At 30.3% G+C, this 17,338-nt stretch overlaps 4 protein-coding genes across 4 annotated transcripts; all 4 read left to right on the top strand.

Annotated features, from left to right (window-relative positions):
• Positions 1-5,074: 5,074 nt before the first annotated feature.
• LOC107927646 (probable glutathione S-transferase) lies at positions 5,075-7,484 on the top strand. Its single transcript, XM_016858754.2, has 2 exons — positions 5,075-5,419; positions 6,984-7,484. The coding sequence occupies exons 1-2, from the start codon at positions 5,111-5,113 to the stop codon at positions 7,344-7,346; spliced, it is 672 nt and encodes a 223-aa protein (XP_016714243.1). The 5' UTR covers positions 5,075-5,110; the 3' UTR covers positions 7,347-7,484.
• A 1,221-nt stretch (positions 7,485-8,705) lies between these two features.
• LOC107927662 (probable glutathione S-transferase) lies at positions 8,706-11,453 on the top strand. Its single transcript, XM_016858772.2, has 2 exons — positions 8,706-9,156; positions 11,003-11,453. The coding sequence occupies exons 1-2, from the start codon at positions 8,848-8,850 to the stop codon at positions 11,363-11,365; spliced, it is 672 nt and encodes a 223-aa protein (XP_016714261.1). The 5' UTR covers positions 8,706-8,847; the 3' UTR covers positions 11,366-11,453.
• Positions 11,454-13,442: 1,989 nt separating this feature from the next.
• LOC107927802 (probable glutathione S-transferase) lies at positions 13,443-14,719 on the top strand. Its single transcript, XM_016858916.2, has 2 exons — positions 13,443-13,781; positions 14,140-14,719. The coding sequence occupies exons 1-2, from the start codon at positions 13,470-13,472 to the stop codon at positions 14,500-14,502; spliced, it is 675 nt and encodes a 224-aa protein (XP_016714405.1). The 5' UTR covers positions 13,443-13,469; the 3' UTR covers positions 14,503-14,719.
• A 1,276-nt stretch (positions 14,720-15,995) lies between these two features.
• On the top strand, positions 15,996-17,092 carry LOC107927800 (probable glutathione S-transferase). The gene is made up of 2 exons (XM_016858915.2): positions 15,996-16,341; positions 16,597-17,092. Exons 1-2 carry the CDS (start codon positions 16,030-16,032, stop codon positions 16,993-16,995), a joined length of 711 nt encoding a protein of 236 aa, XP_016714404.1. The 5' UTR covers positions 15,996-16,029; the 3' UTR covers positions 16,996-17,092.
• The last annotated feature ends 246 nt before the right edge of the window (positions 17,093-17,338 follow it).

The raw sequence follows: 17,338 nt of genomic DNA, 5'->3' as shown, positions 1-17,338 counted from the left end.
AGAATTGAAGCCCAGTAAGTTAGGGCACAATCCTCTCGAGAATCGTGAACACCGAGCATTTTTGAAAATTCACGGAATAGAATGATTTTAGTGCTCTAATGAAACACAATTTTTAAAACAAATGTAGTATAATTGAATGTTTATGTACAACGCCAAAAAAAAAAAAGACAATTTGTAAACAAACTTGCACTAATCAAATAAACAGTAAATAAAGACGAACCCAATAATTCACATAGCAACAATAATCACAATCACATATTATGCAAACGCTAATAAAATCAATATTCCAAAACCAAATGAATTGTCAATTTATTTGCTAAATGTACAAAAGAACAAATTGCAATCAATATACATTCAAAAATTAAAAACATATACATAAGTTTAAAACAAATTTGCAAAAAAAAAAAACATTAACTAATGGTGTTTAGATGAATTTTGAAGCAAATTTTACACAAGGGAAAAATAAAGCATAAAAAATATATATTAATTTTTAAATAAATAATACATAGGGTTTGGAATTTCATGCAAGTGATAATATACAAATACACAAAAATGTGAAATAAACTAAATATATTAGGAAGAAATAAAATATCTATGTATATATAGAAATATACAGTTCCAAAATTAAATAATATACTATATATATGTACATATATGTATACAAAAATAATAATTTAATATAAATTGTATGTATATATATATGAAATTACATTATAGAATGTTACCATACAAATTTAAAGATAAAAGTATATGAAAGAACTAAAAATGAATTATAAAATGAAATCAATTTGGTATAGATTTTATTGAATTAAAATAAAAAAAATATTCATGACTAAACTAAATAGTAATATATTCAATAGTAATATAAAAACTTAAAATAATGGTACATGCTAAACTTATGATACTATAATAACATTAAGAAAATAACAATATAAATATGAATTTTAAAATAATTATACATAATACAATTAAAATATGCATACATAATAGATTTAAAAATAATGATGTATGATACATTTAAAATATTCATAATGAATTAAAATATACATGACTAACTTAAAATAATAATCCATAACAAATTTAAATAATTAATGCATTTTTAGACTAAACAAATGTGGGCTAAAATGTATTTAATACAAAATTAAGAGAGAGAAATGAAAATACTAATCAGTGAGGGCCAAAGAAAAAACGCGCGAGTTACATAGGGATTAAATGAGAAAATATCCCATCCCCCAAAACGTGGCGTTTCATCACGGACCAAATGGCATTTACAAAGAAATAGGTGGCCAAAATTAAAAAAACAAAAGGATTAGATTGAACCAAAATGCAAAACAGAGGGATCTGATGTGCAAAAATCCCAACAGACTTAAAACGCGCGGATCCCACCTCGTTTGGGTCGGGTCATCGGGTGTTAGTCAACACGGTGTCGTTTTGAAGCCATCAAATCGGGCTTAAACGGCACCGTTTTTTTATCTTTAAAAAACTAAAAAATAAAACCCTAATAAGTTGTTTTGCTATCCTAAAACATACCAACAACCTAGCCTTTCTCCCCGCCGGTCTCCAGTCACGAACCCGATCTGACTCCGATTCAGACAGAGCAAACCAGGTTCCAATGACGCCCGCTCTGGTAAGACGCTTCTTCTCTTCCTCTTTTAGCTTATAATCAAAGCCAATCAAATGAAACAAGGAAAATAAATTGAAATCGAAAAAAAAAAACCTTTAGAAAAAAAAACTCTATTCTTCTTTTTTTGATGATTCTGTTTCTTTTTCTTTGAATGCGTCTCCTTTTACAGTGCTTGAATCGGCTCTTTTATAGCCGAAAAATGAAATAGAAAAATAATAATAAAATAAAAATAAACAAAGAAATACATTTCCTATATTTTGTTATTCCCTTTTCTGTTATTCTATTTTGCTGTTACTGTTTTGTTGGTATTGTTTGCTATTTGCTGTTGCAGGTAGGGGTGTTCGTTCGGTTAACCGACCCAAAATAATATTAACCGAATTAACCGACCTTTCAAAATTTTTAACCGTTAACCGAACCGAAATTTTTTTCAAAAAAATTAACCGAACCGAAATTTTTCAGTTAATTCGGTCGGTTATCCGAATTAACCAAAAATTATATGTGTAATACCCAATTATTTCCCGGGGCCCAAAATCCTAAAGCCCAATGACCCAATACACCAAACCCTAACCCACTAGCCCAAAATATTGAACAGGAGCAGAAAATAGGAACCCTAGCAGCAGTTTTTTTTCCCTTCCTCAGCGCTGCAGATCGTGCCACTCGTCCACACGTCTCTCGCCCATCCGCACGTTGCACGCCGCGCACGTTCTCTTCCAGTATGCACCTGCAATGAACCACCAACAACGGTAACAGAATGGAGCACTAGAATAACAGAGAAAAGGGCAAAAGAGAAAGGGGGAAAAATGGTTTCGACAATATGTCTTTTATTTTTGGTTAAAAATTAACCGAATTACCCGAATTAACCGAATTACCCGAATTAACCGAATTGAATCACTACATAATTAAATTTTTTTTAGACTTTTATACTTTAGTTTTAGTTTTAGTTTTAGTTTTAGTTTTAGAATTTTATTTTTATTTATTAAATTATTTGTAATTTTTATGATTGGGTTGAGTTGGGTAATTGGGTTGGATTGAATACTTGGGTTTGGATTGGGTTTAGGTGAATAGTGGGCCTATTTATATATTATAATTTTATTTATTAATTTTTTCGGTTAAACCGAAAAAATTCGGTTAACCGACCCGTTTCGAACCGAATTAACCGTTAACCAAAAAATAATTAACCGACCCCCGACAGAAAAAATTCGGTTAATCGACCAATTAACCGAATTCGGTCGGTTAACTGAATTTTTTCGATTTTACCCGAATTTTGCACACCCCTTAGTTGCAGGTACAGCTAGGGGCGCACGCACGCGGGTGGCTATGGCGAGAGGCTGCTGGCGGCGTGCGAGGAAGGCGGGATGGTTTCTAGAATTAGGTTAACAATTGTATTTGGGTCGGAGCTTTGGGCTTTTTTTTGGTTATTGGGCTATATGGGCTGGTGTAATTAATTGGACTATGTCAATGGACTGTCTAATATTTGGACTTTATTTATATTTTGGTTTTTGTATTATTTTAACAGGCCCGGGGAAAAATTGGGTATTACAACAATCATCAAAACTTTTCTCTCAATTTTCATCACACTTACCAGTAGAGGTGGGCATTATTTTAGCAACCGAATTTAATTTGTATTTTTTAAAATTTTGTCGAATTGAGTAAAAAAATTTCGAGTCAAGTTAAGTCGAGTTAACGAATCTTATTATTTATATTCAATATTGCGTTTACATAGACTGATTATTTAACTAGTAGACGAATTATAAACTTTTAGGTTAATTTTTAGTAAAGAAAAAAGGGAAAGTGGGGGATTCGAGAAAGAAAATAAGGCTGATGGGTAAATATTTATTAAAATAACTTAATTTTGCCTTTTAACTTTAGACGAAGTAAATATTTATCAAAATGATGTAATTTTGTATTTTTTATTTAGATTTTCAAATAACTCGAATTGTGTAATTTATATTCGAGTTCATATTCGAATTAAACCAAAAAATTTGATTTTTTATTCGAGTTGATCCAAATAACTCGATTAATTCGAACTATTTAATTTAAATTTTAAATTTTTTATTAAATTTTTAAAGTCGAATCAAATTTTATTCACCTACTTACCAAAATAAGAATACAACCAACCATTCAAAGAAAGAAATGAATTAAACTCGCACCATAACCGAACAACAGCCATTTTAGACAATAATAAATTACGAAAACGACGGTCGTTTTGGACAACCATTTCTTAAATGTCAGACATAATAAGTTCTGGAAATAGCAGCCATTTTAGACAATCATTTCTTCATATGTCAGACAAAATATATTATGAAAACAACAGTCATTTTGGACAACCATTTCTTCAAATTTCCAGCACGTTTTATTTGCTACATACCGAAAATCAACAGCAGCTAATTCAGAGTTTATTCATAAAATTCAGACAACTTAATTGAAGTCACCAACTAGCTTACTTCAACCTGGCAATTAAGTCTGTAAATTTCAAGGAAACTTACCCAAATCTTCCCCAAGTTGCCGTCACAAGCACAACCTTGCTCCTTGCCTTTACCACTTTGACCGTCTCCCACATGAAGAAACAACTATTTAACATGCAAATTTCAAAAGTTAAAAAAAAAATTCTCAATGTCTCAAAATTGTTGGGTGTGATTTAATAATAATTTTTACGAATTTGATTTACGAAAATAAAGTGTCGATATTTCACTTTCCGGCACTACGAAAAACTGAATTATTACAGAATTCAAAGAAACATGAAAAAAGAAGTCATCTTATTTTATTTTATTTTTGTTTATTATATTTGTTAGCGTACATACACATATAATATATAATAAAATAGAATTTTCGATTAATTTAAGTAGTAGTTAGTTCTAAAACAATTCTAAAATATTTTTCACTTATTACATATCGACACATTAGCACGGTTTGATTTTATAGTGAAATGCTCCCTAGACATGATGACACGCTTGCTAAAACGTCAAAAGATAAATTATCTTTTTTAGTGAATTATAAGAGGAGAGTAAAGTCCTAACAGCAACGCGTTTAGTGTGACTTGAAACCAAATCACATCTGAGACGATGAACACCCTGATCATCAAATCAACACACGGGTAAAATAAATATATATGATACCTTAATTATAAAAAAAACATATATATTCAATTATATATGGGTTCAAAATTATATATGGGGTTTTTACTTGTGTTTAAATAGGATTGGATTGTTCGGTTGGACTACCTTACCTTATATTGCATCATGCATGACATTACCTTATATTATTATATAAAATCTTTTATAATACTTCATCTTCGTATAAAAGTCTTAGTGACAGATTCCAACTTTTAGGGCCTACAATTTTTGTCAATTTCTCTTTTTTATATCATGAAATTTAGAATTATGTCATGAAATCTTTGACCAGTAATCTTAGACAAATCTTTGACCAGTAATCCTATTATAAATTTGCACTCAGCGCTCTCAGAATCTCTGAACTAACCTCCCAACCATGGCGGTCGTGAAATTGCTCGGAACTTGGTTTAGTCCGTACGGTCACAGAGTAATTTGGGCTCTAAAACTCAAAGGCATACTGTACGAATATATTGAAGAAGATGTCCGCAACAAGAGTCCTTCGCTTCTTCAATATAATCCAATTCATAAGCAAGTCCCGGTGCTCGTTCATGGTGGAAAACCGATCTGTGAATCCACCGTTATCCTTCAATATATCGATGAAATTTGGCCGCAGAATCCTTTGCTGCCGGCTGATCCCTATGACAGAGCTGTTGCTCTGTTTTGGATCAAATTTGCAGATGACAAGGTAAAATCTGTTCTTTTCTTTTTTGGATTAAATACAACATTAACCCTCCAACTATATCGTATTTATCATTTAGGTGTCTAAGAGTTATGTTTGTTTTCTCTTCTTTGCAAAATGATTTTTAAATGGTTAATTTTGTCTTATTTTGCCAAAAATACAGTAGCATGTTTTATCGCCATCGTGCACTTTTTAGGTAAAATGTAACAAAATTAATAGTTTAAGTATATTTTTACCAAAAATTTTGGGTACTTAAAATGAGAAAATTGATATAGTTTAGACACTAATTTTGCAATTAAACCTTTTATTTATTTATTTGATCCATATGACGATTTTCCTGTTTATTGATTTTTTATATTTATATTTATTTATCTATATTTATAGCCAAAATTATTTATTAAGTGTTGTATTGGGAGAAACTATTTTATGGACCCTTCCCACCACATCATCCATTGTCTATTTCCAATTATTTAATGATATTTCAGTAATTTTTTTCATGTCATTGACATATAAAATTGGTAATTTTTTACTCTAAACCCGAACTCAATTGTTAACAATGTTAATTTTTTTATTAAATTTTTTGTGTGATATTTTGAAATAAAAAAAATAGTTATTCATTTGGTAGTCATATAACAAAAAAAATGAGTTATGAACTTTAATTTAACCAAAAAAATTCATGTTTACAGTTATATTTATATTTTTAAATGGGTTAAATCATTATTTGAGGCTGAACTTGGTAACAATTCTCACATTGGATCACATGTTAAGGCTTGAATTAGGTAATTGTTCTCACATTGGGACTTGAACTTTTTTTTGTCCAAGTTAGTCCATAAACGTGGTAATTGTTCTCATGTTAGTGCTTGGGCTAGGGAATTGTTCCTATGTTGGGGCTTGGATATAAGGGTTTTCAAGAAAACATAGGGGCTAAGGTGTTCTTTGATAAACTAAAAGATTAAGTGCAGAAAAAATAAGGGTTGAAAAATTAAGTATTGAAAATTTAAGTACCAAATTTAAGTTATAAAATTTTGTTTGATACATTACTTAAAATTAATTACGGAATATAATTATATTGTTTGATAAATATAAATTTTGAATTATAAAAAATTATATTTTACATTTTATTCTTAATTTTAAACATTTTACCTTATTCTAAACCGTAATTAAAATTTTAAACATAAGGTTTTTATAGGAAAACATAATATTAAAATAAATTAATTAAAATTGAGTTAATTAAATATATTCTTTATTAAGTGATAAGTAGCTTTTATCAGGCCATACCGTGAGAATCATTGTCAAGTTTAAGGACTAATTTGAACCCAAAAAAAAGTTCATGCCCTAATGTGGGAGTAGTTGCTAGGTTCAAACCCCGTGAAGTGATTTAACCCTTTTTAAATTTAAAAGTAATGGGATTAAATTTCTTAAAACAAAAATAGGAGGACTAAATTTTAAACATACAAAGGGTACAAGGATTTGTAGCATATTTTAACCTAGTTGAAATCTTTGAAAATCTTTTATCGTACATAACTTTTGATGGCTGATACTAGAAATCCCATATCTCTGTTTAAAACAGGGTCTTTTAATGTCAAAGCTTTATCGAGGCAATGGCGAAGAACAACAGGCGGCAGTGAAGGAGTGGTTGGAAATGTTGGAAGTCATGGAAGAACATGCGCTGATAGGAGTGAAAAAGTTCTTCGGCGGAGACGAGATAAACATGGTGGACATTGCATTTTCCTTTGTTGCTCACTGGCTTGGGATTCTCGAAGACGTACTAGGGCTTGAAATCTTTAAGCCACACAAGTTCCCTCGAGTGAGCTCGTGGATCCAAAATTTCAAATCAAGTCCTATAATCAAAGACAACTTGCCTGATGCTGATAAGATGTCTACTTTCTTGAAGCGTGGTAGAGAGATGATGTTGACATCAAAATCGAATTAGGGTTTGGAAACTTGTGTTCTTTATCGAAGGCTTTCAAAATTTGAACTGATCAAGTCACTGCTTTGTTAGTCCAATAATTTCGATCAGTTTATTTAAATAAATTATCAAAATCAAAATAAAAAAATTTCAATGGGTCCATACTAGTTTGCCACCCCTCCCTCCTATATCGGGCCTTTTCATTTACTAAGTCTATTATATGTGTTATCTTGTCTTTAAACTAACTGATATAATTTTTTAGCCCAATAAATATCTTTCATATGCCCAAAATATTATTTATTCTTTTAATTAACTTGTAATGACCCGATTTTAAAAATTGTCAAAAAATTATAATTTTAAAATTCAATTCCGTAAATTGAGTTAGTGGAATCATGAATAGAAAGGTTTATGAAGTTAGTAAGAAAATATATTAAAGAATGGTTAAGTAATTTAATCAAGAAAATCATTAATTAAAGTTCAGGGACTAATTTATAAAATTTCAACCGCTTTTGAAATTTTAATTCAGAAAAAATGATTGAGGACTTAATTAATAATTAATTTGAGGACCTTGGAATTAATTGACTGTTATTAAAATATGATGGTGGAAGGGTATGATTACATCCACTTATTACATACACATATAATATATAATAAAATAGAATTTTCGAATAATTTAAGTAGCAGTTAGTTCTAAAACAATTCTAAAATATTTTTCACTTATTACATGTCAACACATCAGCACGGTATAATTTTATAGTCAAATGCTCTCTCGACATGATGACACGTTTCCTAGAACATCAAAGATAAATGATCTTTTTTTGGTGAATTATAAGAGAAGAGAAAAGTCCTAACAGCAACACAATCAGCGTGGCTTGAACCCAGATCACATCTACCAAAACCTCATACCTATTGCAATATAATTTTTAATTATATATTTAATTTAATTAATTTCAAAATTTAGTCCTTTCTCAAAATGTACTAATACTAACTACCCTTTGCCTTTCCTATTTTTCTTTTGGTAAAATAAACAGCTTTACACAACACTATTAAGATATCGCATTAGCCCATGTAACACTAATATAGATTCCTTTTTATTTTTTGTGAATTATAATAATAAAGTAAAACCCAAACAACAAACGCGACTCGAACTCTACCCCACACTTGGGGTGATGAACACTTTTAACTATCAAGCTATCATATGAAATTCAAAGCTAATAAATTCTTCAACGATGGTCAATATTATATTTAAAATGTTTATATTTAATTTTAACTTCGAATTTTATCTTTCAACTCTACGTAACATATTGGGGGTGAGACAAGTGGCATCCATCTTAAATTACTTTATATTGCATCATGCATGACATTACCTTGTATTATTATATAAAATTATTTCTATATACTTTCTTTAATTCCTTGTATTAACACTTCCATCTTTACCTTACTGAAAGCTTTGGCTGCTAATCCTATTATAAATTTACACTCACCGCTCTCAGAATCTACCAGAAAATCGACTAATCTCCCAACCATGGCGGTCGTGAAACTGTTCGGAGCTTGGCTTAGTCCGTACTGTTACAGAGTAATTTGGGCTCTGAAACTCAAAGGCATAGCTTACGAATACATCGAAGAAGATCTCTCCAACAAGAGTCCTTTGCTTCTTCAATATAATCCAATTCATAAGAAGATCCCGGTACTCCTTCACGACGACAAACCCATCTGCGAATCCACCGTCATCCTTCGATATATCGATGAAATTCGGCCGCAAAATCCCTTGCTGCCGGCTGATCCCCATGAGAGAGCCGTTGCTCTGTTTTGGATCAAATTTGCTGATGACAAGGTAAAATCTTTTTTTTTGGTTTAAATACAAAAATAACCCTCAAACTATATCGTATTTCTCACTTAGGTGTCTAAGGGGTTTTTTTTTGTCAAAAATGATATTTAAGCTGTTAATTTTATCTTATTTTACCAAAAAACACAGTACCATGTTTTTTTGACATCGTACAATATTTGGGTAAAATGTAATGAAATTAATAGTTGAAGTATATTTTTGAAAAAATTTAGGTACCTAAATGAGAAAATTGATATAGTTTAAGCATCGATTTTGCAGCTAAACCTTATTTATTTGATGCATAAGACGATTTCCCATTTATTGATTTTTATATTTATTAATCTATACCTATATGGTAAGAGAGCGGTTTATTTATATTTGTGTCCCTTTATTATGTTGAAATTTCGGATCTAGTCATTCTATTTTAATTTTGACATAATTTAATTTTATACTTTTATAATATTATTAGTAATGTCTTGATGTGAATTTTTTAATAGATCTAAATTATATTTAATTAATAATAACATAAGAAGATGAAAACACCATTTGAAGAAAATTTTACATTAGTACATCTAAATTGCCTTTTATATACTTTATATAAAAATATAAAAAGATAAAGATACGGTCATTCCACTTATGAAGTAGGCATCTTAACGGAATAGAGGTGTTCATGGTCAAGCCGGGTTGAGTTTGGACTGGGTCTAAATATAATATTAACATATTTTATATTTGTTCAACTTCGGTTCTACCCAAAATGGGCTTAAAATGTTGCTTGAGCCTATTCATAATTTGTAAAAGATTAACCCAAGCCCATTTTAGACCCGTCCATATTATTTTTTAAATTTTTTTAAAAATATTTGTATTATATTATTTTAATATTTAATATTTTTATATATTTTATTCATTAAAAATTTTCATATAGTCATCTTAACATTAATTTAATGTTTACATTAGAGTAGTATTATATATTTTATTATAAACTTAAAAACGGGTTGAGTTGGGTTGACACATGAATAGGTCTATAATGGAGTGAGTGTGTTGTAATTCAATATTAAATATTTTATGATAGCTGAAAAGCTAAAATACGTTCTAAGTCTTTTTACTTTTCATATATTTGGAATTTAGTTGATTTATTTTTATTTTTAAAAATTTAATTATTTTACGTTTTTTATTTCAAAATTAACGTTCAACTGCTAACGCCTTTAATTTTTTTTTTGTTAAATTTATTGATTTGATATTTTGAAATAAAAAACATTACTCACTTGATAGTCATGTAACAAAAAAATGATGTCATGAACTTGATAACAAACAAAATTAGGTAAACAACACTAGAGTTCACCCAACTATGATTTATTTTTCTCTCTTTTGGATTCCTGTCTATAAAAAGTTATAAAATGGTCATCCAACTATTTAATTTTGTTTGTTTTGGTCACCAGTTGACTAACATAAAAGTGGAAACACCTAAAAATCCAAGAGAGTTGGTTGACCAAAAAAGACAAAATTGAATAATTGAGTGATTATTTTATAACTTTTCATAGTTGGATGGGCAAAAAGAAATTTACTATTAATTGGGTGACCATTTTGTAACTTTTAACTAAAAAAGAAAAAAAAAGCATAGGGTGATTACTGGTGTAATTTACCCAAATAATTGTGTTCAAGATTTGATTTACATTTTTAAGTTTAAAAAGGTAGTGGGATTAAATTTCTTGAGGACTAATTTTTAAATGTATAAAGAGTATAAGGACTTGTAGCATATTTTAAGTTAGTTCAAATTAAGATTTTAGCACCGTGTTGTTTGTAATTTTTTTTATCGTACATAACTTTTGACTGGAAAACCCATCTTTGTTTAAAACAGAGTCCTTTAATCTCAAAGCTTTTTCGAACCGACGGTGAAGAACAGCAGGCGGTAGCGAAGGAGTGCTTTGAAATGCTGGAAGTCCTTGAAGAGCACGCGCTGATCGGAGGGAAAAAATTCTTCGGCGGAGACGAGATAAACATGGTGGACATTGCATTTTGCTCGGTTGCTCACTGGCTCGGGGTTATCGAAGACTTTGCAGGGCTTAAAATCTTTGAACCACACAAGTTCCCTCGATTGAATTCGTGGATTCAAAATTTCAAATCAGTCCCTGTAATCAAAGATAACTTACCCGATACTGATAAGATGCTTGTGTTGTTGAAACGTCGGAGAGAAATATTGCTGGCATCAAAATCGAGTTAGGGTTTGGAATATTGATTGCATTTTCTCCCATGGAAGTGTTAAATGTTCCCCATGCAAATAAATAAAACAAAATCTAAGGTTTTAAGAATTTGAGAGGATTTGAACATTTTTGTTCTTTATTTAAGGTTTTTAGAATTTGAATTACTCAAGCTACCAATTTATTGAACCAATTCCAATTGGTTTCCTCTTCATCGATACCTCAATTGATTTTCGATTTGATCTAATTCAAATATCACCGATTTTATCACATACAATTTGAGTGTTAAATGTAGTTTGAGATCATTCTATCAACTTGAAGGTTAAGTGTTAACACCTCATATATGACATAGAAGATATTTAAAACACATTCATCAAACTTTAAACATAACATTTTAATATTTGTGTATAATTTTACCTAAATATTTTAATTTTATGAGATTTTATAATATATATATATATTTTAACCTTATAAAAATTAAGCTAATATAAAAAAATTATTTAATATTTCAAAGCAGCTCGAGTAAAAAAGAATTTTTCTTTTAGGCATTAGGTTTGTGCAATAAAAATTTAAACAAGATCGAATTCAGAACAAGGTTAAGATAGGAAGTAAAAATTTTGGTTAAGTTAAGGCGAGTTAAAACCTATTTATCCTATCAATAAGTGATTGGGTTTAATGGTAAAGTATATTATACTCTCAAAAGGAGAACCCAAGTTTGAATCTTGAAGATCATATTGTTAGAAGGGACAGCCATGAATTCTAAACATAAATCATAAAGCAACATTGTTGGAAGAGGCATCCATGAAATCTGAATATGAACCATAAAACAGACATACATAATAATAGTAAGAAGCACAATATTTTATTGGTTTATATTTAGTTTCATGTGATATAAATTACATAATATATAAAAATAAAATAAAAACATATTACAAAAGTATAAAACGAGTCTGACCCAACTCAGACATCGAAAGTTAAAATTCAAATTTAACCAATATTTTAAATGAATCTTATTTTCTTTACCTTAGCCTATTTTAAAAACCCGTACTTTTATCTAATCCTTTCAATATTTCGAGTGGACTTTCAAACTTGGACCGTTGTAGAAATAGATCCTATAAAGAGGTTTAACTATAATAGAGAAATTGCAGGAAGCATGGTGATTGAGATACATCATCCATGACGCAAATAATTGGGTCAAATTTCAAACAAAGACAGTTTGTACTTTATTCGTTGACAATCTCTTTGCAAAAATTGGAACATTGCATTTAGACTGACCAAGAGCAGTCAAAATCCGCCACCCAAAAACAACGATATAATGCCACCTTTAATCTAATTCAGAACAGAAACCAAACAAAAATATCCTCAAAAATATATAAAGTTTAGGTATCTAATTCGGTCAAAAAAAGTTTTAAGTACTTAACTCCAACAAAGGACATAGTTTAAGGACCTCATTTTCAATTAAGCCAAACAAAAATATCCTCAAAATAATATTGACCATTTTATAAAAATTAAGAGTTTTTAATAAATTGATGGTACAAATTATAACCACAAAAATGTAATTGTATGGACTTAAAAATTATTATTACAGTCAAGAAAAGTGAAGAATTTGGTTAAATTAGTCATATATACCCCTTTTTTTTAATTAGTCAAATAGGTTATTTTTTTGAAGATTTAAGAAACTCGACCGATTTTGGAGAGAGAGTATGAAATACGTGTCCAGCTGCACAGTTGCCAGGAAGCTGGACGAGCTTTCTTTGGAATTTTTAGAAAACCTTTTAACTGGCACGTTTTTCTGACGTGTCAGCAAAAGCACGTACAACTGGACGCACTTTCATACAATCTCATCAAGCACTTTCATACAATCTCATCAAAATTAACCTATTTCCTTAAATCTTGAAAAAAACGACCTATTTAACTAATTAAAAAAAAAACCGGCATATATGCATAATTTAACTGGAGAATCTGGCAAAATATAATTTGCAGCAAGCCATAGTATTAGTAATTGCGATACATCATCCATGACGATTGTATTTAGGCTGACCAAGAACAGTCCAAATCCCCCCACCCAAAACAATTATATAATGGCCCGTAGTTTACTTCACAAAACAGAGACCAAAACACTACACCATGGATGAAGTGAAGCTCTTTGGGTTTTGGGCAAGTCCTTTTAGTAGAAGGGTCATTTGGGCATTAAAGCTAAAAGGTGTGGAATATGAATACATTGAAGAAGATCTGCCTTATAATAAGAGTGATCTGTTGTTGCAGTACAACCCAGTTCATAAAAAGATCCCAGTGCTCGTTCATGGAGGAAAGCCAATTGCAGAGTCATTGGTTATTTTGGAATATATAGATGAAGTGTGGCCACATAATCCTTTGTTGCCAAAAGATGCTTACGAGAGATCCGTAGCTAGATTTTGGGCCAAATTCATTGAGGAAAAGGTATGTGTTAGCCTGATTTTGTTCAATATTTGTCATATGCCTCCTCATTTTTTTTAATCTACTTTTTCTTCCCAAATTTGTTCTCTTGTCACTTTTAACTAAAAAAGAAAAAAAGCATAGGGTGATTACTGGTGTAATTTACCCAAATAATTGTGTTCAAGATTTGATTTACATTTTTAAATTTAAAAAGGAAGTGGGATTAAATTTCTTAAGGACTAAATTTTAAATGTATAAAGAGTATAAGGACTTGTAGCATATTTTAAGTTAGTTCAAATTAAGATTTTAGCACCATGTTGTTTGTAATTTTTTTATCGTACATAACTTTTGACTGGAGAACCCATATCTTTGTTTAAAACAGAGTCATTTAATCGCAAAGCTTTATCGAACCGATGGCGAAGAACAGCAGGAGGCAGCGAAGGAGTACTTTGAAATGCTGGAAGTCCTTGAAGAGCACGCGTTGATCAGAGGGAAAAAATTCTTCGGCGGAGACGAGATAAACATGGTGGACATTGCATTTTGCTCGGTTGCTCACTGGCTCAGGGTTGTCGAAGTCTTTGCAGGGCCTAAAATCTTTGAACCACACAAGTTCCCTCGATTGAATTCGTGGATTCAAAATTTAAAATCAGTCCCTGTAATCAAAGACAACTTACCCGATACTGATAAGATGCTTGCGTTGTTGAAACGTTGGAGAGAAATGTTGCTGGCATCAAAATCGAGTTAGGGTTTGGAATATTGATTGCATTTTCTCCCATGGAAGTGTTAAATGTTCCCCATACAAATAAATAAAACAAAATCTAAGGGTTTAAGAATTTGAGAGGATTTGAACATTTATGTACTTTATTTAAGGTTTTTAGAATTTGAATTACTCAAGCTACCGATTTATTGTACTAATTCCAATTGGTTTCTTCTTAATCGATACTTCGATTGGTTTTCGATTTGATCTAATTCAAATATCACCTATTTTATCACATACACAATTTGAGTGTTAAATGTAGTTTGAGATCATTCTATCAACTTAAAGGTTAAGTGTTAACAGCTCATATATGACGTAGAAGATAATTAAAACACATTCATCAAACTTTAAACATAACATTTTAATATTTGTATATGATTTTAACTAAATATTTTAATTTTTATGAGATTTTATAATATATATTTTAACCTTATAAAACTTAAGGTAATATAAAAAAATTTATTTAATATTTTAAAGCAGCTCGAGTAAAAAAGAATTTTTGTTTTATGCTTTAGGTTTCAGCAATAAAAATTTAAACAAGATCGAATTCAGAACAAGGTTAAGATAGGAAGTAAAAATTTTGGTTAAGTTAAGGCGAGCTAAAACCCATTTATCCCATTAATAAATGATTGGGTCTAATGGTAAAGTATTTTATACTCCTAAAAGGAGAACGTAGGTACGAATTTTGAAGACAACATTGTTAGAAGGGACAGCCATGAATTCCAAACATAAATCATAAAGCAACATTGTTAGAAGAGGCAGTCACGAACTCTAAACATAAATCATAAACAGACATACATAATAATAGTAAGAAGCACAATTTGCCCATCATTTCTCAATTGAGTTGGTGACCAATTTATATATATGTAAATGACTAATTCAAGTCTATTTTGAGTTGCTCATATTTATCTTTAAAAAAATTAAATATTATTCTAATTTAATATTTTAACTAGTATTTCTTTCATTAAAATTATAAATTTGGACAAATTAATATGCTTTTAATGATTACATAATATTTTATTTTTTATATTTAATTTCACGTGATATAAATTACATAATATATAAAATAAAATAAAAATATATTACAAAAGTATAAAATGAGTCTGACCCAACTCAGACATCGAATGTTAAAGTTTAAGTTTAACTAATATTTTAAATGAATCTAATTTTCTTTACTTTAGTCTATTTTAAAAACTCGTACTTTCCTCTAATCCCTTTAACATTTGGAGTGGACTTTCAAACTTGAACAGTTGTAGAAATAGATCCCATAAAGAGGTTTAACTATAATAGAGAAATTGCAGGAAGCATGGTGATTGAGATGCATCATCCATGACGCAAATAATTGGGTCAAATTTCAAACAAAGACAGTTTGTACTTTATTCGTTGACAATCGCTTTGCAAAAATTGGAACATTGCATTTAGACTGACCAAGAACAGTCAAAATCCGCCACCCAAAAACAACAATATAATGCCACCTTTAATCTAATTCAGAACAGAAACCAAACATCACACACCATGGATGAATTGAAGCTCTTTGGATTTTGGCCAAGTCCTTATAGTCGAAGGGTCATTTGGGCTCTGAAGCTAAAAGGTGTAGATTATGAATACATTGAGGAAGATCTACCCTTTAATAAGAGTGAGTTGCTGTTGCAGTACAACCCAGTTCATAAGAAGATTCCGGTGCTGGTTCATGGCGGAAAGCCAATTGCAGAATCATTGGTTATTTTGGAATATATAGATGAAGTGTGGCCACATAATCCTTTGTTGCCAAAAGATGCTTATGAGAAATCTGAAGCCATGTTTTGGGCCAAATTCATTGATGAAAATGTATGTGTTTTCGAGATTTTTTTTTTTACTTGTGTCATTTCAACTTTGGATGGAGTTTGGGCTTGAGACATTTTCGATTCATGTTATTTTGAGATACTTGTTCGGATCATTTTGAGTTTAGATCATTTAAAAGTCAACTCGTTTATGTTTCAGAATTTGGTTATTTAGAATAATTTTCGGGTTTGGGTTAGATTTAGCAAATCTAAGCTTGCCCACTTTGAACTTAAAAATGACCTGTTAATATTATGCTTGCAGACTGGACCAATGTGGGGATTCTTTCAAAAATTCGGTGAAGAACAACAAAAGGCAATTGAGAGCTACTCTGAAATTCTGAGAAAAATAGAAGAACATGGTCTACGAGACAAAAAATTCTTTGGGGGTGACCAAATTGGCATAGCTGATCTTGTTTTTGGAATGGTTATTCATATGTTGGCGCCTATGGAAGAGGTGGTGGGATATAAGTTCATTAAAGCCGATAGCTTCCCACGCCTGCATGCTTGGGTCAAGCATTTCAGCGAACACCCTGTGATCAAAGACAATGTCCCTGATTACACTAAAGTTGTTGATTTCTTGAAGATAAGAAGAGAATTTTATAGGAATTCTCAACAGAATAGCGAGAAAAAAGAAAGAAAGAAGGTACTTTTGATCGTTTAAGAACTAAAAATTGGGAAATAATGCAAAAGGCTTGAGTGTTCTTTTTCTTGCAGCATTTTTACTTCTTTTTTTTATGCATTGTATGTTTGTAACAATATTTTTTTTTGCCAATAATTAATGTTTTGTTTGGTGTATAAAATGATAGCATTCAATGATTTTTGAAAAAATCCAAGAGATAAAAAAAATTAAAATTTAGGTGAATCAGAAAAATATCGAGTTTTAGTTTAATTAATATCAGAAAAAATTTGGGTGTTTGGTGTATAAAATGTTTATGGGTTTGTTTTATATTTGAAATGAGCTTAGTGAATATTTTACCTCAACCCCACTCCCACTCCCACTCCAT

This window comes from Gossypium hirsutum, chromosome D02 (genome assembly GCF_007990345.1).
Source record: "Gossypium hirsutum isolate 1008001.06 chromosome D02, Gossypium_hirsutum_v2.1, whole genome shotgun sequence".
Classification (NCBI taxonomy): domain Eukaryota; kingdom Viridiplantae; phylum Streptophyta; class Magnoliopsida; order Malvales; family Malvaceae; genus Gossypium; species Gossypium hirsutum.
Note: the sequence above shows the minus strand (reverse complement) of the source record. Positions and strands in the feature narration are given on the sequence as shown.

Excerpts from the sequence above, each read along its gene's own strand:
- LOC107927802 (XM_016858916.2), top strand. The coding sequence starts at position 13,470 with ATGGATGAAGTGAAGCTCTTTGGGTTTTGGGCAAGTCCTTTTAGTAGA. Across the intron at positions 13,782-14,139 it reads CCAAATTCATTGAGGAAAAG|AGTCATTTAATCGCAAAGCT; the intron begins GTATGTGTTAGC and ends TGTTTAAAACAG.
- LOC107927662 (XM_016858772.2), top strand. The coding sequence starts at position 8,848 with ATGGCGGTCGTGAAACTGTTCGGAGCTTGGCTTAGTCCGTACTGTTAC. Across the intron at positions 9,157-11,002 it reads TCAAATTTGCTGATGACAAG|AGTCCTTTAATCTCAAAGCT; the intron begins GTAAAATCTTTT and ends TGTTTAAAACAG.
- LOC107927800 (XM_016858915.2), top strand. The coding sequence starts at position 16,030 with ATGGATGAATTGAAGCTCTTTGGATTTTGGCCAAGTCCTTATAGTCGA. Across the intron at positions 16,342-16,596 it reads CCAAATTCATTGATGAAAAT|ACTGGACCAATGTGGGGATT; the intron begins GTATGTGTTTTC and ends TTATGCTTGCAG.
- LOC107927646 (XM_016858754.2), top strand. The coding sequence starts at position 5,111 with ATGGCGGTCGTGAAATTGCTCGGAACTTGGTTTAGTCCGTACGGTCAC. Across the intron at positions 5,420-6,983 it reads TCAAATTTGCAGATGACAAG|GGTCTTTTAATGTCAAAGCT; the intron begins GTAAAATCTGTT and ends TGTTTAAAACAG.